General features: G+C 39.4%; 2 protein-coding genes across 2 annotated transcripts; both read left to right on the top strand.

The window, feature by feature from the left end:
- The first annotated feature begins 10,259 nt into the window (after positions 1-10,259).
- On the top strand, positions 10,260-13,304 carry LOC130099786 (uncharacterized). Its single transcript, XM_056265592.1, has 6 exons — positions 10,260-10,494; positions 10,928-11,299; positions 11,461-11,562; positions 12,014-12,246; positions 12,867-13,045; positions 13,145-13,304. The coding sequence occupies exons 1-6, from the start codon at positions 10,260-10,262 to the stop codon at positions 13,302-13,304; spliced, it is 1,281 nt and encodes a 426-aa protein (XP_056121567.1).
- A 1,088-nt stretch (positions 13,305-14,392) lies between these two features.
- LOC130099785 (uncharacterized) lies at positions 14,393-16,129 on the top strand. Its single transcript, XM_056265591.1, has 5 exons — positions 14,393-14,494; positions 14,832-14,946; positions 15,280-15,552; positions 15,692-15,853; positions 15,963-16,129. The coding sequence occupies exons 1-5, from the start codon at positions 14,414-14,416 to the stop codon at positions 16,127-16,129; spliced, it is 798 nt and encodes a 265-aa protein (XP_056121566.1). The 5' UTR covers positions 14,393-14,413.
- The last annotated feature ends 5,623 nt before the right edge of the window (positions 16,130-21,752 follow it).

Here is a 21,752-nt window from a genome sequence, read left to right as displayed (position 1 = left end):
GGACCTGGCCCCCCATCCCTCCCCCTGGTCCTCCACCGTTCCACCTCCCTCCTGGACTATGTTTTTGTCTTGTTGTGTAGTTGTGTCTTGGAGCGTCTGGTAGCCGCTCCGTAGAGGGGGGGTTGTGTCACAGTATGGGTTTGTGTTTCCCTGGTTCACCACTAGAGGTCCTCTTCTCCCACGGTGTCAGTCACATTAGAAACTACATTTCCCACAATCCTTGTCTGTTCTCATCATTGTTCATTGCACCCAGCTGTTCCCCATCATGATTGTCATGTTTTTGTGTGTATATACTGTATACCCTGCCTGTTTAGTGTTTGTTACGGAGTCGTTGTTATTCGTCACACCACCTTGTAGTCTGCCTGTTTCTGTTTTGTTCTGTCTTGGATTGATATTATGGACTTTGACCCCCTGCCTGAACTGTTGCGAGTACGGATTATCCAAATAAATTACTGCTATTGGAACTTACCTGTGTGTGTGGGTGTACCGTGACAGATGCGGTGAGAACTTTATATTCTAATGCCAACAGTTCAATTAAATTACAACATGGGACTTCTTCTAGATTTGATGTCAAAAGGGGTATACGTCAAGGTTGCCCTATCTCTCCCTATTTCTTCTTATTAGCAGCTCAACTCTTAGTAGACCATATCAAGCAAAGCAACCTTGTAGGTATCTCAATTGCTGGAAGAGAGGTGATCATCAGCCAGTTGGCCGATGACACCACTCTCTTCTTAAAAAATAGTGATCAAGTTGCAGTAGCTCTAGGGGTAATTGATGCATTCTCTAAAGCTTCTGGTTTATACCTTAATATATAGTGTGAGTTATTATCTATTACAGAATGTGATATTTCATCTATTTGTAATATTCCAGTCAGAGAAAAGGTCACATATTAAGGAGTTGTAATAACTAAGAATAAAGCTACACGATGTTCTGATAATTTTATTCCTGCTATTGATAAAACCCATAAAAAACTCAACCAGTGGCTCCAAAGAAATATTTCATTAAAAGGCAGGGTGTTACTTACTAAAGCTGAAGGGTTATCTAGATTAACATATGCAGCATTAGCTCTACATTTGGACAATAAAACGTGTAAATTGATAGATAATCTTTTATTCAATTTTGTTTGGAGGAATCGTACCCACTATATTAGAAAAACTGTTGTAATGAACCCATATGAAAATGGAAGTCTAAATTTTCTAGATTTTAAAACATTAAATTACACTTTTAAAATGAATTGGATGAAACACTTCTTAAAATGCCCCTCCTCAATTTGGAACTTTATCCCGAATCATATATTCTCCTAGCCTGGTTAAAACCAGACCATTCTCAGTTGTAACTGAGTTATGGTCTGGCAAAGCGTCATAGACAAATCATTTCCAGAGGGGCGTCACCAACGGACGTCGCGGATAGACCTAAACCCAATCAGAGCGATGAAGGAGATGACGTATGCAGAGCGGCGGAGAAACATCTCCGAGTGTTGTTCTTTGCTCGGTTTTTAACAAAAAGGAAACGTTCAAATCGCTTAAAACAGACGCGATAGCTGATTTGAACGAGTGATGTCCGACGGCGGCATCCATCTTTGTAATGTAGGCTACAAAACCTGCTTCAAAATCCCAGCGCTGTTGTCATCGTGTAAAGCCCGCCCCAACGTTTCTGATTGGTGCCGCGATTTCGACGGATTGGAAATAGGCTTGAATGAGCTCTTTGCCAGACTAACTTTCAGAGCAAATCTAAATTTGCCGGAAGTTGTCTGGGGTTTCCCAGGCTAATATTCTCCCAGCTGGGTGGCCTACAGTTTCTTTCGTTATGCAATTATAACATTGAGAAATTACCTGGAAAGCTCTCTTCATTCCATAAACAAATGCTTCTGGCTTGGTCTGGCTTGGATTTATAAACACAACTTTTCCCCACACTCATATTTCATATGAAACAATCGTTATATTCTCTTTAAAAACAAGTCCTTATTTTTTCAAAACTGGCATGATAACAATATTACATTATTACGTGATCTTTTTAATGAAGATGGGTGTCTATACACATATGGCGAATTCCTGGAAAATTGTCATTTCCTGTCACGCCTAGAGAATTTACCATCGTTTTTGATGCTTTTCCCACAGGTGTTATTGCATTGTTTAGAGGTTTTGAAAGCACTTTGTTTGCCACACCACCTATTCTTGATCCCACTCAAACAATGGTGGGCAAGTTATGTCTAGTTCCATATTCTAGCAATAGGTCCATTTGTGCTCTCTTTCAGAAAGATATTGTAACCAAATCTTATGTAATTACCTATTGGAGCCATTTTGGGTAACACTTTATTTTACGGTGTCCGTGATACAGTGTAATTACTTAATTACTTAGTAGTAGACATTGTAATAACATGTAACAAAATGTAATTAACATGTAACTAAGTTATGGAACAGTCTGTACTTACAGATTGTAATTACACTCATGTATTAGGCAGCTACTGTTACACATGTGTAACAGGCCGAGTCGGTTACATACATGTTACCGACTTGGTACAATGTAACAAGTACTTAAATATGTTACTACGTGTGGCGTCTCTATGATTTGATAGGGGGAGTGTAAACTGAAAAAAAAACAAATTTACACCTCTAAAATGCTCGACTACGCCACCCCAGAGGCAACATTACCAGGGAATCGCCTTTCAGAATGATTTAAAGCACACAAGTTCGGTCACGGCTGAGTCAAGATCAGAAACAGAGGTGTAGTACAAAAATATAATTTTATTAACAACCATTAAACAGCATGTACCAATAGTCGAGTAAAAGAAAATATCGCACACACACACACTGCTACACCTGCTCCAGGGCTGAGAACCACTCGCTTATCCTCAAGGAACCACGGCAACCACACGTGCACTCACACTGCACCTCAAATGTGAACCACCGCACACGGAAGAGGAACCCACCACCAAACAGAGAGGAAGGCTCGTCCACACACACGGGTCTGGGTCCCCGACCCCCCTGGAGAGAGAGCAAAAGTTCCAATTACACATACACACTTATTTTCCTAAAACTTGGTACTCAAAAAAAGAAAATGCAATATAAACAACCTACACAAAACCTTAACAAACAAAATTAAATAAATGCACAATTAAGTAAATTCACAAACTGGTCGAAGAGAGATTGCTTAATAGCTGATTTAGAATACTGGGTAAGCAATCAACCAGATCACAGAAAACTCACAATCCCACAAGAAAATAATCAAAAAGAAGATAAATACACAAACATGTTGACCAAAGAAAACGAAAATTCACAAAAACTTGGCTGGTACAAATAAAGAAAAATAAATCACAAGGAGGAACCAATCATTTAAATTATACCAGATCTTATTCACAACCATCATAAAGAACAAAATAAAGAAATAAACCAACTAAAGAGAAACATTAAAACACAAAAGCGCTTTCCATCTCGACATTGGCTAGTGAATGGCTAGTGGATGGTCAAACCGTTTCGAGGGGTTGTGGAGGAAGAGAAGGCGAGTTACGTTGCCGAATCTGCGACACACCAGGCGGCCACTCCAGCAGACGTTAAAGTGTCCAGCTTCGGAACTCACACAGAATATCGGCAAAACGCCCAGCAACAGCACGTGAGCACTGATCGCTGGCAAGGTGCAATCGATCTGCCGGTCTATACTGCAGCACCCCGCTGAGGGAGATTCAGCAAACTTCAAGAGTCGTCGTGAGGATTTAACCATACGAATAGCAACAAAGAAAACACGCTGGCAAAAGAGAGCAGCCAACAGAAAGCCCACTGCAACGTCCCGCACTCTGTCATATCACGGAAAGATAAGGAAAAGATTAAGTAACCCACCCCACAACAACACGACTAATAATAAAACAACCTACCGGTTTGAACTTGTGGCACTAAAACATCCTATTGCAACGCACGTCGCTATAATGTATCACCGGAGTCCTCAGTCCACACTATAGGGAAAGGAGCCAGATAAGTAAATACAATCTTTACTCAAGATCAGCACGTAGAAGTACAGCCACAACTGCAGCTCCTTACCAGACAGACAATTCCGTGACACGCCGGAAATGGATCACGTTACTCGTGACGATGGGACGCACATCCCAAAGGCACTACCGCGCTGCTTTTATAGTCCACTAAATCATGCGAAATAGACCCGCCCCGTCGTTATGCCAACGGCAATTACTAACAACTGCTACATACGGTAAAAGCCTGCAGTTACACTTGGTCATTTTGTACCTTCTAAAATAAAGTGTATCAAGGCTTCGTGTGTATCTACATACCTTACCCATCTGAATTAACCCTCTAGTTTACAGCTTAAATACATGCAGTAGCTTCTTAATTACATTGCAATTACATAATATTACACAGGTATAAGCTACGTAAAATAAAGTGAATCAAGATTGTACTTAAGTGTAATTCATGTGTATCTACAAACCTTATCCATATGTTCTTTAGTTTGAATTAGGCCTAACTCCCTCGTTCACAGCATAAATGCATGTGGTAGCTTCCTAATTACATTGCAATTACATAACAACCATGTTTGTTAAACCACCTAACAGCAGCATATCGCTGTCTGGAGGGTGGTTGATCTTTTTTTGTCTCCAAATGGACGGATTAAATGGTAACGACTCGGAACTGGCTGGAGAGAAACGTATGGCAAACGACACTGGACTGGCTGGAGAGAAACGCTTGGCAGTCGACACTGGAATGGATTATCGACAACGAGCTGGACATGATGTGAGAGACAAGAGTGCAGGACGGAAATACCTAAAGGAGGCGACAATGATTTTGAATGTGGAAAATGTCAATGAGGTGAGAGCGGTGGATATTATAAAGGCGGTGGTGGAAAAATGTGGACATGGGAAAATTCTGGCGTTAAGGCCAAGACAAGGAAAAGAATATTAACTAACAATGGAAAATGAAGAAACATGTGAGGATTTGATGGACGGAATGAACATAAAAGGAGTGAATTGTGACATTAAAAAGCTGCAAAATAGAGACTATGTTGTTTCCTTCATGCACCTGCCCGTCTACCTGGAGGATAGAGAAATAATTGAAAAATTGGAGGGATGGGGAGTTAATCCCATTTCAAAGATTAAAAGAAGACACTACCCGGGCACGGATATTGAGGATGGAACGAGGTTCCTTCTATGGAATTATTATGGAACTATCCAGGAAGCAAAACATTACATATTACACAGGTATAAGCTACGTAAAATAAAGTGTATCAAGATTGTACTTAAGTGTACTTCATGTGTATCTACATACCTTATACACATGAAGTACACTTAAGTACAATCTTGATACACTATTTTAGAAGGTACAACATGACCATGTGGAACTGCAGGCTTTTTTCATAGTAACATTTAAGTAGACCCAATTGGGTAACACTTTATTTTACGGTGTCCGTGATACAGAGTAATTACTTAATTAATAACTTAGTAGTAGACATTGTAATAACATGTAACTAATTTATGGAACAACCTGTACTTACAGATTGTAATTACACTCATGTAAGAGGCAGCTACTGTTACACATGTGTAACAGGCCGAGTCAGTTACATACGTGTTACCGACTTGGTACAATGTAATTATATAAGAAAGTACTTTGTACTACACAATGTAACAAGTAGGCCTACTTAAATATGTTACTATGAAAAAAGCCTGCAGTTCCACATGGTCATGTTGTACCTTCTAAAATAGTGTATCAAGATTGTACTTAAGTGTACTTCATGTGTATAAGGTATGTAGATACACATGAAGTACACTTAAGTACAATCTTGATACACTTTATTTTGCGCAGCTTATCCCTGTGTAATATTATGTAATTGCAATGTAATTAGGAAGCTACCACATGCATTTATGCTGTGAACGAGGGAGTTAGGCCTAATTCAAACTAAAGAACATATGGATAAGGTTTGTAGATACACATGAATTACACTTAAGTACAATCTTGATTCACTTTATTTTACGTAGCTTATACCTGTGTAATATTATGTAATTGCAATGTAATTAAGAAGCTACTGCATGTATTTAAGCTGTAGACTAGAGGGTTAATTCAGATGGGTAAGGTATGTAGATACACACGAAGCCTTGATAATTTATTTTAGAAGGTACAAAATGACCATGTGTAACTGCAGGCTTTTTACCTTAGTAACATATTTAAGTACTTGTTACATTGTGTACCAAGTCGGTAACATGTATGTAACCGACTCGGCCTGTTACATGTGTAACAGTAGCTGCCTGATACATGTGTAATTACAATCTGTAAGTACAGGCTGTTCCATAACTTAGTTACATGTTAATTACATTTTGTTACATGTTATTACAATGTCAACTACTAAGTAATTAATTAAGTAATTACACTGTATCACAGGCACCGTAAAATAAAGTGTTACCCCTACTTGTTACATTGAGTAGTACAAAGTACTTTCTTATATAATTACATTGTACCAAGTCGGTAACACGTATGTAACCGACTTTGCCTGTTACACATGTTAATTAAGTAATTACTCTGTATCAGGGACACCGTAAAATAAAGTGTTACCCAATTTGGTGAATATTGTGGACTGGAGAAAAGTTTGGTTACTGCCACTTATTGTAAATAAACCTTATTGTAAAAAAAGTCAGAGAAGTTTCATTTAAATTAATTTATAGATTCTATCCAGTGAAAAGTTACCTAAAAAAATGTAAAGCTGACATTGACATAAAATGTGATTTTTGTAATGAACAAGATGAAACTACTGTATACTTGTTTTGGGACTGTAACTATACCAAATTGTTTTGGAAGAGCTTTTGCAGGTATATTACTGATTTTGTATACCCTAATTTTTCTTTATTCTAGAAATATGTTTTATTTGGTTTTATTAATACGGAGAAAAAACTTTGAGAAAGAATCTTACTTTATAAATCTATTACTTCTCCTAGCAAAATTTCATAATCATAAGTGTAAATTTTCCAATCATAAGCCATTATTCAGTCTTTCTCAACGAATTTCACCAATACCTTCAAACGCTATCTATTTCAGAGAAGACCAAAGCAAGGAAAACATTGTCTTGTTGTGCTCTCTTCAAAATCCCCCTTTAAAGTTTAATTTATTGTCTTAACATGCTCTAACTGTTTGTATCTCCTTTATGTATTTGATTATCCTCTCTTGTATTATTATTATTGCTAATTCAGTTTTTTTTCCTTTCTTTCTTTTCGTCTCTTCTCTGGTGTTTGTTCTAATTTTTGTATTACTTGTACACTATTAGTATACGTACGTCCGAAACTCGCGAGAATTAGTCACCCAGGTGATTTTCACCTACTCTTTTATGATTCGTACATTTCGCTCGCCTACTCTTTTTCCCATACTATATAGTAGGGAAGTATGCGGTTTCGAACGCAGACAGAGTGATGAAGCCAATCAGTATATGGGGATGATTAGGAGGCCATGATGGACAGAGGCCAAGGGGCAAATTTGGCCAGGATGCCGGGGTTACACCCCTACTCTTTTTCGAAGAACATCCTGGGATTTTTAATGACCACAGAGAGTCAGGACCTCGGTTTAACGTCTGAAGGACGTGTGGATGAATTGTTCTGTTCCAGTGATGTTCTGTGACTCAAGCTTGAAGGGAAAAGATATCGCCTATTGGGGTCAAAGCCTGTTCCCCAATGGCATCTGCTGAAGCCTTAGCAAGCAAAAGCCTCCTGACCCAACACGGTCTCACCCCTTTTCGTCACATACTGCCGTTTGGTCATTTCCCCCTCACGTCCATATGCCGACGTTGAGGGTACCCCCTATTCGTCGCTTGATAACGTCAATCGGTCGTCCGATAGATTTGAGTGCAAATCCCTCATCTTTGAATTTTGACGAAATGGGTTATATCCGTCCAGCGGTTTGCCTGTGCTGGAAAGGATGGTTTTAGGCGATTAATTTTATGCTGCAAATGTGTATTTTGCAGTAGCGCGCGGCGCATATAGGCTACTGTTACAATCATTGGTGCGGTGACCATTTTCGTGGGGCAGAAACCCTTGTCTAAATCGGTATCACGACTTTTTTTTCTCTCTTTTTTATATAATTTTGGCCTACATTAAAATGGCATAATTACAGGACTGTATATTTGCTGTATGCTTAAAACATGCCTTAATTTAGGTGGGATATTTAATAATTTTCGATAACATACTGTCGCCGTTTGGTCATTTCCCCCTCACGTCCATAAACCGACGTTGAGGGTACCCTCTATTCGTCGCTTGATAACGTAGAGGGGTCGTCCGATAGATTTGAGTGCAAATCCCTCATCTTTGGATTTTGACGAAATGGGGTTATCCATCCAGCGGTTTGCCTGCGCTGGAAATTATGGTTTCAAGCGATTAATTTTATGCTGCAAATGTGTATTTTGTAGTAACAGTTAGCGTATAGGCCTACTGTTATAATCATTCATTGGTGCGGTGACCATACATTTTCGTGGGGCAGAAACCATTGTCTAAATCGGTATCACGACATTTTTCTCTCTTTTTTTAATATATTTTGGGCTACATTAAAATGACATATTTACAGGACTGTATATTTGATGTATGCTTAAAACATGCCTTAATTTCGGTGGGATATTTTATAATTTTAGATCACATAGCCTACTGCTGTTTGGTCATTTCCCCCTCACGTCCATAAGCCGACGTTGAGGGTACCCCCTATTCGTCGCTTGATAACGTAGAGGGGTCGTCCGATATTTGAATGCAAATCCCTTATCTTTAAATTTCGACGAAATGGGGTTATCCATCCAGCGGTTTGCCTGCGCTGGAAATTATGGTTTCAGGCGATTAATTTTATGCTGCAAATGTGTATTTTGCAGTAGCGTATAGGTCTACTGTTATAATCATTCATTGGTGCGGTACATTTTCGTGGGGCAGAAACCATTAAATCGGTATCACAACTTTTTTCTCTTTTTTTTAATATAATTTTGGGCTACATTAAAACGACATAATTGCAGGACTGCATAGGCCTTTTTGCTGTAGGCTTAAAACATGCCTTAATTTAGGTGGGGTATTTTATAATTGTCGATAGTATTTCAATTTGCAATGGCTTTACTGAGCCTACAACAGTATAGCCTACAACTTTGCTTTTTTTGCAAAAAAAAATAATAATAATATTAGCCTACTTTTATAGAACTTTCATCTCAATACTGATTATGAGGTTGTGATAGTCTATTGCAGAAATGTTTATATTGCTTAATATGGACATATCCTTTGGCAAAGAGATGGATGCATTCTGGGAAGTGATGTGTTTAAATGTATGGCTACATACACCCGTGTTTCCTTCACTTAGGCATTTATGCTGACCCCTTTAAAATTTTGAGCAAGTATATAAAATATTAAGACTGTACTTTTTCATTATGATTGATATTTTGGCGCAATTTTGTGCACACGTCACTGTGTGCGACCATCCCAGAAACCATTGCCCAGCGCGATTCCACCACGGTAAGTCGCTTACAACAGTCTAAAAAGCAATATAAATGAATAAGCATTTACACGTCCAAAATTAATAAAATTACGAGTTTAATAAAATAAAATAAAAATGATGTAGACCTATATGGCTATACATATATACACACCATGTTTTTGTGTGAAATACTCATAAATAATATTATATGATTATTGGGGGATATATATATATATGTATAAATATATAAAAGTATATATATAAAAGTTTAAGTCTGGCAAGGCAAAGTTTATACAAGTACCCTGATCATGTTATTCCTGTTTGTTTATCCATTTGAATTAAGGCAGAACAAGGATGTGTTCAAAATATCATGATAGAACCCTTGCTCACACAATGACCTTTTTTATAATTGTGATTTCATGAATGAACAAGAGCAGCATTTACTTAACTTCTTAGCCTAGTAGTTATTCTTAGCCTAGTAATTCATATTGTAATATGTAGTTTGGTGATCTATTCTTTTTTTAATTGGTCCTTCTCTTTCTCTGCAGGTACCTTAATCCCTGTCCTTTAAAAAAAAAACAGCACCTCATTACATCGAAAAAAAAGGCACTTTTAAGAGCCACATTTGTCTTGTATCTTTACTCTCTCTACTGTTGTATTGTGTTCTCTCTCTCTCTCTTGCTGTCTTACTGTCTCTCCCCCCCCCCCCCTCTCTTGCTGTCTTACTGTCTCTCCCTCCCCCCTCTTCCTCCCTCCCCTCTGAGTGAGGTTTTTGTTTGTTTGTTTGTTTGTTTGTTTTGTCTTTTTTTGTCCCTGTGTGTTTATAGTGTGTTTATATTTTGTGCCATGTCTGATCCTGAGATGGACCGTCTCCTGAATGAGATGAGTGACCTTGTCGATCAGGCTGAACATCAAGCTCACCTCAAACAGCTCATTAGCATGCACCAGGAAGCAGAACCATCCACCAGTAATCCATCCACCAGTCGGTCATCAAACAGCAAGCAAGATGTTAGGTGGATTAAGAGGGACAGTGATGGAAACATTATTTACGGCAGGCCCAGATCATCCCGGAAACAAGCAGGTATGTTTTTTTTTTTTACATTCATGTTAATTAAAATGTAGACTCCAGATCTAGTTTTGCATCTTGGAATGGTATACAATATGATCTCAAGTCATGGGTCTGAATTAGAACATATCTGAGGTTATTATTACGTACCTGTGCCTGGCATCAGGTAAAGTTTGTGTCATTGAGTGTAAAAAGCAACAGCTTTTTTGCTACAGCAGGTCCCAGTCACAGCCAGAGTCGAAAGACTGGTGTCTCTCATGTCAGGGCTCCAGAAACCAGTGCGGAAATGACCAGTGACTTTCTTTCCGTTACTGCAGGTGTGTTATTTATTTTGACTTCACTGGTTCAAAACTGTATGTTCATTTATTATAAAATGGCCATTGTTCAATGCTATTCTCTTTTGTTAACATAAACTACTGTTTTTAAATATTTTGCATTGTTTTAACAGAGTCCTTCCTTCAAGAGCTTAAAAGCTCACTGGGTGAGGACATACATGAGGATGAAACGGCACTTCAAGCCTCAACAGACTGGTCGACCCGAAAGAGCCTCATATCAGGGTGGTGGGAGAAAGAGAGACCCCGACTGGTCAACACCTTGGTGGCTCGACAACATGCGGCAACTCGGATCTGCCAACATTGTGGAAATGGTCCAGCCGTTATCCGTTGTTCTGACTGCCGACCACACCCATTCCTCTGTGGCCAGTGTGATGTCAGGGTCCATCGAGGTCAAGTGTTCCACAACAGGGATTCGATGACACATGCATTTTTTCATCCATTGCCTCCCACAACTTGTGTTGTGGAGAGAGTTCTAACCCAGTGTGGTAAGTTTTTAAAAGTCACATTCTTAGACTTGACTGAAAAACGAAATACTGTGTTCTGATAGGTCGATGAAGCCGTCAAGTACATCTTGTTTAAAATAGTTGCCAGTAAATAAATGTTATTCTTTCATTTTCATCCATGTGTGTTTTTTTTTTTTTTTAAGAGCGTCTTGTACCTTTGGAGATGCCAGAGACAATATGCGGTTGTCTACGAGTATCGTCCAGTGTCATCGCAGGACAGTCCATAGTTGTGGTTACAATGAATGGTAAGAAGAACTTTATGGGTTTGGGTGGGGGTCACTTCTGTAGAAGTGGCTGCAGAATTTCACCCACAGCTATTTGCTGATCACACCTCGTATTTACTCCCTCTCACTTTTCGTCACAATTATGCACATATACGAATCATGAATATGTTACATTCATACATTTTACATTGTGCAATACATTTTCTTTATCATGGCTGGAAATCCAGAGGTGTCAATAGGTTGTGTGTTGATTAGATTGGCTGGGCCCACCTATGTGGAGGAAAACAATTAACCTTTGTTTGAACACAGTTAATTTGCCTGACAAAAGTGTGACTTCCAATAGAGTGCCTTACAAAATGTTTGTAGAAGTGTCCTCCTGATCCATCCTTAGTCAAAGGTTCCCATTTCAGTTGTCAGAATGACACAGTTTGGTCTGTCAGAATTTTGTGTATATATTTCCTTCTATTTCCAGGGCGATATGATCTCAGATTGCCTCAGATTAGATGCAAAGCATGTGAAGCCACTTGGAGTCCTGGAGTGGATGACCTGATCCGCAATGACTACTGGCCTGCCACTTCTCACTATTCAACTGTGTACGCAACAGATGTCCTTTTTTCTTTTGAAGAGCTGAAGATGGCAGCACCAGGGATGTCTAGCCAAGCATTTCTTAGAATGCTGGATCAACGCACTGTTCGCTTTGGCCGTGTAAGTATTTGTGGTAATAATTGTGTAACTCCATAAATAATACTATGAGGGCATGATGATGATGATGATAGTACACATGAACATTTGCACTGTTTAGGAAAAAAAGTTGTTAAATTTAGACCCTTTATAAACAACCATAAACTCATGGTCTCTCATCAGCAGTTTGCACTGAGACATTTCTAAAAAAAAAAACAGGTCATTCTGAAGATCTCAACTTCAACTCCATTGGCTACAGACTTTGACATCTTCTCCCCAATATCATTTCCTGATCTCAGAAGTGATCCCTTGGATTAATGGGCCAAACATTGCACAGGCTTACTTCTAAACAATATGGAAGCTGTTGTAGCCCTCTTTGCATATAGATTTAGACTGAATGTCAAACAATATCCTGTATTTTTAATGACCAGGTCCCCCAAATACACCAGTGTATAGTGTATGAGTGAAGTCTACACATTGTTTATTTCCTTTGATATGTATTTTAAGGAGTGTTTACGAAGTTAGTACAAACATCCTAAAATGTATCCATTTAGAACATTTTACTTCAGTGTAATATATTGTTTAATTTGATCTGTTTTACAGTTCTCTTTTGTTCTCTTTAACTGAATTCTTCTTTGAAACAGAGCGGAAACTTCACAGCAGACAGCTTCCGGAAAAGCTTCTTGGAGTGGGAAGCGGTCCGATTCGAAGTGGACAAATTATGCCAGGAGGACCACTTTGACTGCCCAGCGTGCAGCCCAGACATGCTTGCAGTATCCGTTGATGGAAACCGTAAGCACTACAGATTCAAGAGTGCAGCAAGGTACTGTGTGTGCATTGACAGTCCATTACTTTGAAATTAACTGCTGTGAATTGAAAATCATATGAATATCTAAAGTTAATATGTATCTCTTTTATTCAGATCGGAGGAAATAGCCATCTTTGATGGCGTGTTCATTGCGAATGATGATGACGTCGCAAGATTCGTGGACTATGTCCATACCTCAACCAGTTATGTAAACTTGCACAACTTCACTATATTTACCTATAAAACACCACGTCCTACAGAGGACTTTGTTTGAACAAGTTTGGACTGTTAACCATCTTCCATGTTTTAGGTCTCTGGAAGAGGTGTCTGTGGAGGGCAATGGTCAGCGGCGCGTGAAACGTCTCAGAAGTCCTCAGGAAAAACAGACGAGGAGGGCCTGGAACTCGCTGTATGTCGTCATGGGGTTCTCCTTCGTGCCCTCAATATGTTCAGGGGGGAGATTTTTGCCTACCCCCTGTACCTCCAAAAGCAAATGGCCTGTAAGACAGTTACATTTTTTGCAATGGATGTGGCATGCAAGTACTGGCCTTACCTCCGGAGAGTGACAGAGAAATGCCCTGAGCTTCAGGATCTCCTCACCATGAGGCCATTTCTTTCTGTTTTTCATGCCAAAGCTCATGATTTCAAATGTGAGGTAAGAGAAAATGATTGTCCATGACATTTTCTTTCCATGAAATCCTGCATAAGATTGTTGCCACTTGGGTTTTTTTTCTTTTCTTTTTTTTTTTAAAGGTAAAATGGAGTGGAGCTTATCAGGAGGGGGCTGGTTCGACTCTTGGGGAAGAGGTGGAGCAGTGCAACGCCTTCCTCTAAAGGATTGCTGTTACGACAAAGCACATGTCAAAAGCAGGTAAGGTAACCAGTAATTTTTGATCCTGATGACATGGGTGAGCCACTTTGAGCTCATGCATATATGCTGACTCTGAAAATATAAAGCTCAGAATATTCAACACAAATGGATGGATCGATTACAATACCATCATCCTATTTTATTTGACGTGAGGATAATAAGGAAAGGCAGTGCGATATAAAAATTACACATCAGAGTACCATTCACCTACTGTCCTGCCATAGTGCTCTATGCCATTCACCTACTGTCCTGCCATAGTGCTCTATGCCATTCGACTACTGTCCTGCGCCACTGTTTCATGCTATTTCTTCACTATCCTGTGCTATTTACCTAACCCTTTCATGGGACAGTAATCAAATGGCACAAGACAGCAGATTAGTACCATAGTACTGTACTGTAAGTTATTATCTCTGAAAAGTTTGCAATTCAAGTCTGCACAGTTTCTTCTCCTACTGCTATTGGAAAGAAGGGTGATAATCTCATATTTTTTTATTTTTGCAGGACGCATAGACATGCTGACGATCATGGCCATGCGCTGGAACCAACAAAAATTTGACAACTTGGCTTCTACCCTTGCCCGCCGATATCGGAAGGTAAAGACACCAGTTTTCCCTTATACAAAATGCATAGCGATATTGTAAAATAAAGTGGCATATATCACAAAAATATAGAGAAGACTTGCCCAGACATTCTTCAATATATATTAAATATACGGATGGTTGCATGTGTAGTGTCAATTGTATTTTTTAGTGCCTTGATATAAAATATTGAATGTTCATACCACATATATTGATATATACGAATACGTATATACGAATATACTGTATATTTAATTAGTGTTGTATGTATTGTAATTTAATTAGTGTTGTATGTATTATCAACAATAGTCAAAGTGGTAGGCGTTTCCCTCATTGTCATTTATGTTTGAAGGCCACAATAGCCCTGCAATGCCAGTTGCATAACCTGGAGGCCATGAAAACGGAAATGGACATCTCAGACAATCAACTGGAGAGCTGGATCATTGATATCAATGAGTGGGCAGAAGGTAGTATATACTGTTTTATACTGTTTTATACCTTTACCTATGGTGCTTGATGTATCACTGACTTATCATCTTGACTGCAATTCCAAAGAGGCTCATTGTAATCAAAGAGCACATACTCTGATTGCTGATGACGTGTGGACAAGATTATCCCCATGGAGACAATAAAGAACCTAACTAACCTAACTATACTCAACCTTAGCTACAAGTGTAACCTCTCAGTTACAGAGAAATATGAAAAGATTGTTGAGGCTTTATTTTGCTCATACACCAGAAATAATATTTTTTCATGGAATCAAGAAGCATATTTCTGATCTCTCCATTTCTTCCTCTCAGCAACAACATCCCCAAATGATGCTGATGTTGCCGCTGTTGCCAGCCGAATTGGGGAGCTGGTGGCAAGTGTTAAGAGGAGGTCCCAGCGTCTTTATAAGGATAGTGACGGATGCAAAGGACGTGCCCGAATCCGCCAAAAGATCAGGGAGGGAAAAAAAATCTTAAATTCTGTAGTGGAAAAGTACAACACCTTGGTTCCTAATGCAGAAAAACTGACATTGGACACCATTTTATCTGACGAGATTGTTTGGCCATGGCAGCTTACACACAGTGGTATGTACACAATTCCGTTGACTATGTGAAATAGTCACATAGTGGCACAAAATCTGTCATGCCTCGATTGTAACCCCAGAAATTCTTTAAATACTAATCTTAAATACAACCAACTTATGTTTCATTTATGACTCTGTAGATCTAAGGACAAAGAGGAAGGCGTTCGACATTGTGATGGCAGTAAGGAGACTTGAGGAGAAGAGGATTCTTATTGCAGAGATGAACAAGCATTGGAAGTCTCTTTGCACCCGTGCAGACACCCTGAAGCAGATGTCATCCCAGCTTTCTAATGTCACATCAGGTATGTATTTGTTATACTTGGCATACATTACAGTATTTCTGAATGTTTCTAATTAATAAAGGCTCAATGTGTTTTAACATGTAAGGTGAGACGTGGGGCCTGCTTTAAGATGGTATCCGAGGTCTACAGAGCTTGACGATGAAGAACAAGGAAGCAAGCAACAGCCTGGCAAAACATGCAAAGAAATGTTATGTTCAAGTTCTGACTGAAACAGAAATTAACTTTGATAGTAATTCTGAGGAATACCATACCAGTAGTGACTCTGACCAAGATTAAACATGGCCAGAGTCCTTTTTTATGCTGTTGTCTGCTGGGGAGGCAGCATTAAGAAGAGTGCCGCTGGGACAGGTTGGTAAGGAAAGCTGGCTCTGTTTGCATGGAGCTGGATTTGATCATTTAACAAACTGAGGATAATTTGCAGTAGCAGTCTTCTGTCATGCTCAACATTGAGGAGGTCCTTTGTCCCCAGGGCAAACCAGCAACTCAATGTCACAGAAAAGGTTAGGGGAGAAATGGACTTTTCAGCATGAGTCTCACCCTGCACCAACCATCACATCACTTTGTTTATTGGACTGTCTTACAGGCTACATTAGCCCCTCTACACATTCTGGACTGTGGTCCCAACATTTACCCCTGTTGGCTTGTATAATCTTTTTTTCTTTTTTATATATATATATATTTAAGTTTCTGTTGTTCTATTTATTTTATCTTCTTTGTATTGTTTTTGTTACGCAATACTATTATGCTCTCACTCTTTTTTCCATAGTCATATTTAACATGCAAAGCTTTGCACTGATTAAATCCCTGAACTGTTTACTTTTGCACTACCACCACTGCACATCACTCCATAGCTGCCCATCATGTATCACAGGGTCAGTCCCTACCAGGCCTTTGTAATCACTTGACATGCTCTTCACTTTTTACATTTGTGATTTTTGTTATGTGTCTGAGCTATGTGTGTTGTTTTTGTGTTTGTATAAGCTAATAAATGCCTAAAATGTGGTGTGTCGTCTTAAGTAGTGTCTTTACTAGGGGGAAGAAGACATTTCATCATGACAGTTTCCTCCATCTCCTAGATACATCTTACATGGATACACAGATAACATTTATTCACGAGATCATATGGTTTATATGTATTTCTTTTAATGTTAATATTCCTGTCTTATTGCCAGGGAAGCTGGATTGCTTTGTTAATTGATATTTTTAAAACTATAATGCTTTTATTTATAATGCATTTATTTAGATGTTATCATGGTATTCATTACATTATTTTAATAATATCCTTTCAGTCTGATTATTGGTGAAACATTACAGTATGCTGTAAGACAGAACACTACAATGTGGGCCGAGGGGGTCACATGCGAATCCCATATACCGCAATGCAGGTCAGGGGGTCTTTAACGCCAGTATAGCTTCAATGTACATAGTTAGTCAGTGGTTTTGTCACAAGCAGCAACACTGCTCAGTTTTGAACTTTTTGAGTGTAGTTGAAGCCCATTCACAGCAGAAAAACAGAGGAGCCGAACGAGTCCACCCACCCAGCCCGGAAGAACTACAAGTAACACTAGCTTTGTAACTGTTTTGTGGTGTGTCTCTAGTGGAAGTTGTAGTTTTAAAATATATTGGAATATTTATCATAAGTAGAAGTTGGCAGTGTAGAATTTTGCATATACCCTGTTTTTTGGGGGATGGGGAACACACTGGTGTCATCAGATTTTAACATTTTAATTGTTAAATAGGTCAAAACATATTTGACAGTGCTTACAGTAGTTAAACATTGGAGACCATATCTACATGACAGCTAAGGTCCAGAGCTTTCTATAACAGCTGGTCCTGTGTGTGTTGCACGTTCTGTTGCTAAATGACAAGCCTTCAAACATGTACTGGGTTCAAGGTTCAGAGCAGAGGTCAATAATTCAAATCAGGAGTAATGTATCCTCTTCAGACTGACATAATGTTACTGTCGAGGTTGAGACCTTTCCAATGATGTGCTTGCTATAGTCCCACGACAACGTTTTAATTGTTACATATCATGAAGACCACTTTGCAGGTGATAGCCTCCTTTATTGTCCCCAGAGGAATATTTGCCTTGAGTTCAAATGCTTTACACATAACACTTAACATATTATTTTATCATACATCCGGCATATACTTTAAACAACATAAACAAAGTGATATGTAGCCAGACTGAAGCACATCAAAGCCACAGTCTATTGCTCATCTTTCAACCTACACACAACCCTATATGCATTATATCATGAAGCTATTGCACAACCGCTGCAGCCTCAAGCATCATTATTTACATTTTTAATTGAGGTAGGTTTAAATCAGGCCTATAGTTTAGAAATATTTAGTTTACATTGGGGTCCCCTATATCTACACTCACCGGCCACTTTATTAGGTACACCTGTCCAACTGCTCGTTAACACTTAATTTCTAAGCAGCCAATCACATGGCGGCAACTCAGTGCATTTAGGCATGTAGACATGGTCAAGACAATCTCCTGCAGTTCAAACCGAGCATCAGTATGGGGAAGAAAGTTGATTTGAGTGACTTTGAACGTGGCATGATTGTTGGTGCCAGAAGGGCTGGTCTGAGTATTTCAGAAACTGCTAATCTACTGGGATTTTCACGCACAACCATCTCTAGGGTTTACAGAGAATGGTCCGAAAAAGAAAAAACATCCAGTGAGCGGCAGTTCTGTGGGCGGAAATGCCTTGTTGATGCCAGAGGTCAGAGGAGAATGGCCAGACTGGTTCGAGCTGATAGAAGGGCAACAGTGACTGAAATAACCACTCGTTACAACCGAGGTATGCAGCAAAGCATTTGTGAAGCCACAACACGAACAACCTTGAGGCGGATGGGCTACAACAGCAGAAGACTCCACCGGGTACCACTCATCTCCACTACAAATAGGAAAAAGAGGCTACAATTTGCAAGAGCTCACCAAAATTGAACAGTTGAAGACTGGAAAAATGTTGCCTGGTCTGATGAGTCTCGATTTCTGTTGAGACATTCAGATGTTAGAGTCAGAATTTGGCGTAAACAGAATGAGAACATGGAACCATCATGCCTTGTTACCACTGTGCAGGCTGGTGGTGGTGGTGTAATGGTGTGGGGGATGTTTTCCTGGCACACTTTAGGCCCCTTAGTGCCAATTGGGCATCGTTTAAATGCCACGGCCTACCTGAGCATTGTTTCTGACCATGTCCATCCCTTTATGGCCACCATGTACCCATCCTCTGATGGCTACTTCCACCATGTCACAAAGCTCTAATCATTTCAAATTGGTTTCTTGAACATGACAATGAGTTCACTGTACTAAAATGGCCTCCACAGTCACCAGATCTCAACCCAATAGAGCATCTTTGGGATGTGGTGGAACGGAAGATTCGCATCATGGATGTGCAGCCGACAAATCTGCGGCAACTGTGTGATGCCATCATGTCAATATGGACCAAACTCCCTGAGGAATGCTTCCAGCACCTTGTTGAATCTATGCCACGAAGAATTGAGGCAGTTCTGAAGGCAAAAGGGGGTCCAACCCGTTACTAGCATGGGGTACCTAATAAAGTGGCCAGTGAGTGTATATACATTGGGATAAGAGCTCATACTTGACATGGAGAATATAGATATAGTTAGGGTTAGAAGAAGTGGGGACTGAGTGTATTTCATGAATAATGCAACATTTTCCTGACAATTAAGACCAGAGGCCTTTGATCATGAAGACATTGGCCAGATTAAACAGCACATCAGGCCACATGTGGCCCACCTTGCACAGCCAGGCCTTATATTTCCTACCACTGTCATAGGCCTTAGTAAACCGCCCACAGTCAAGTCATTCCAGGGACAGGGTGACCAGATTGATGTCCTCAGTGTCCTGGCACATTCCCTATTGTCAGGGAAACATAGGAAACCTACCTCTCTCCCTGGTTTTATGACAAGAAAACATTAGACTTTTAAATGATATTGATGGCCAAGCTGGAAATGTCCCTGGCTTAAACGATTTATCAGGCTCATGTCTCCGGTCTTTCTGATATCTGAAGTCTGATCACCTTATGTCATGCACATACTGTATGTTGATTGTTGACACAGAGGATGAGGAAATTATTTGTGAAATTTGATACCAATCTGTCTTTGTATGACGCAAAGGATATGAAAAAATGGCTTCAGTGGCGCTTCAGACGCTGTGTGATTTCAATTCACTTTCATATTTTTTGTTATAGTTCTTTCCTGACCTGAAAAATCATTGCTGACCCATGTTCCATTGATGAAAAATGATAAATGTACCTCTTCTCTTCATTGGGAATGTTTGAAATGTCTTAAGAACTCTCATAATTGTTCTGAACAGACAACCATGATAACAAAAACAAACAGTGTTGTGTGCTAGCGATCAGAGGTAAAAAAAGGATGCAGGGATAGGAGCCCATTTACTTTGCTCCAAAATTACCATCAATACTGACTAATATTTTCATGATCAGTTAGTATAATGTCAATTTGGTACTTTTTCTGGTTGCCTTGGCTTTTGGCTTGCTTAGTTTGGCTTGCTAATCTGCCTTGAGGATGTAATTTTCTTCTAGAAAGAAACTTTGTTGTATTATTTTCATGTTATCACTGTGAAGCTGCTTTGATACAATCTGTATTGTAAAAAGTGCTATATAAATAAAGGTGACTTGACTTGACTCTCACTACATGCAACTTTCCACTATCTGACTTTTCCCATCAAATACAGCACAAAGTCATGACACATTAATTATTCAGTGCAGTCAATGATTGACAGACAAATCATAAAATGTAACAATAGTGAATTTAATTATTGACAAATATATACAAAACAAATAGTGCAACAGTATTGGTCATCAGGCGAATTTGCTGGCCGGCTCCCAGGTGTCCTCCCAGACTCTGCCACTGTAAATAGTCCACAAGTCATCTTACACGTACAGCCTACAGCTCACAACTAGTCTTCTGGCTCAATTTGGAAGATATGTCATCTGAAGCTGAAAAATAAGGGTTTACCCCCTTTTTCAGTTGGATCATTTATTTTGGTTTATTTTATATGGCGTTTGTCAAACATCAGTCATTTTGTTCCAAGTGAAAACTACTGGACTCAGTCACTTGGACACTGAGACACCTTCGTCATCCCTACAGTCAACTCTTTGAAGTTCTGCATCAGGTTAACCGTGTCGCTATGCAAATACTCACCACAACGGGATGAGCACAGAAATGATGTGGTTAAAGGCCTCTATGTCGGGCGCAGAGGGGGTCAGCAAAGACGCAATGGCACCACAAAGGCATCTGCGTCGCATCTGCATGTAACTGTGAATTGGGCTTAAGACCCCATCAGAGCTGAAGTGGACTAGAAAGTGATCTTCATCATCTTTAAGTGAACTCATAATGTGAACACAAAGAGACAAGAGTTGTTTTTGGTTCAGTCCACCTCACAGGCCATTCAGGGTTCTTGCAGGTTTCAGTTTGTTACATTTAAGACCTTTTTAAGACCTTTTAAGACCATTATGTGTGAAGTTTAAGACCAACACGACACATAAATAGAAACATTAGAATGATCCCAGAAATTCTTAAACATATTTTAAGTTTGTAAAATACACACACTGACTGATGTCTATGGAAGCGGCAATAATAATCCTTTCCATTCTAATAAGACGACACGTTTTATTCATATCAGATACACATTGTGTAAGTAGCTTTACATTTTAAACTATTCTTCTCCCAGTTCTCCGGCCACTTTCATGTATTTCATGAGAAGTTGAGGAATTGACGTGTTGTAAACTAACATGGCGCTGCCCATCGCACAAACAGCTGATTTGTGCTGACACCTTCATAACGATCAACTAACGCGATCGTTATGAAGGTGTTTAAACAACAAAACACATCCACTTGC

Source organism: Rhinichthys klamathensis, unplaced genomic scaffold, assembly GCF_029890125.1.
Source record: "Rhinichthys klamathensis goyatoka isolate OS25496 unplaced genomic scaffold, OSU_Roscu_1.1 h1tg000236l_1, whole genome shotgun sequence".
Taxonomy (NCBI): Eukaryota; Metazoa; Chordata; class Actinopteri; order Cypriniformes; family Leuciscidae; genus Rhinichthys; species Rhinichthys klamathensis.
This window is presented reverse-complemented; position numbering and strand designations above follow the sequence as displayed.

Bases quoted from the DNA above. Each gene is read 5' to 3' on its own strand.
- LOC130099786 (XM_056265592.1), top strand. From the start codon at position 10,260: ATGTCTGATCCTGAGATGGACCGTCTCCTGAATGAGATGAGTGACCTT. The intron at 10,495-10,927 runs GTATGTTTTTTT...TTGTTTTAACAG, and splicing joins ATCATCCCGGAAACAAGCAG to AGTCCTTCCTTCAAGAGCTT. The intron at 11,563-12,013 runs GTAAGAAGAACT...TTCTATTTCCAG, and splicing joins AGTTGTGGTTACAATGAATG to GGCGATATGATCTCAGATTG.
- LOC130099785 (XM_056265591.1), top strand. From the start codon at position 14,414: ATGCTGACGATCATGGCCATGCGCTGGAACCAACAAAAATTTGACAAC. The intron at 14,495-14,831 runs GTAAAGACACCA...TTATGTTTGAAG, and splicing joins TTGCCCGCCGATATCGGAAG to GCCACAATAGCCCTGCAATG. The intron at 15,553-15,691 runs GTATGTACACAA...ATGACTCTGTAG, and splicing joins ATGGCAGCTTACACACAGTG to ATCTAAGGACAAAGAGGAAG.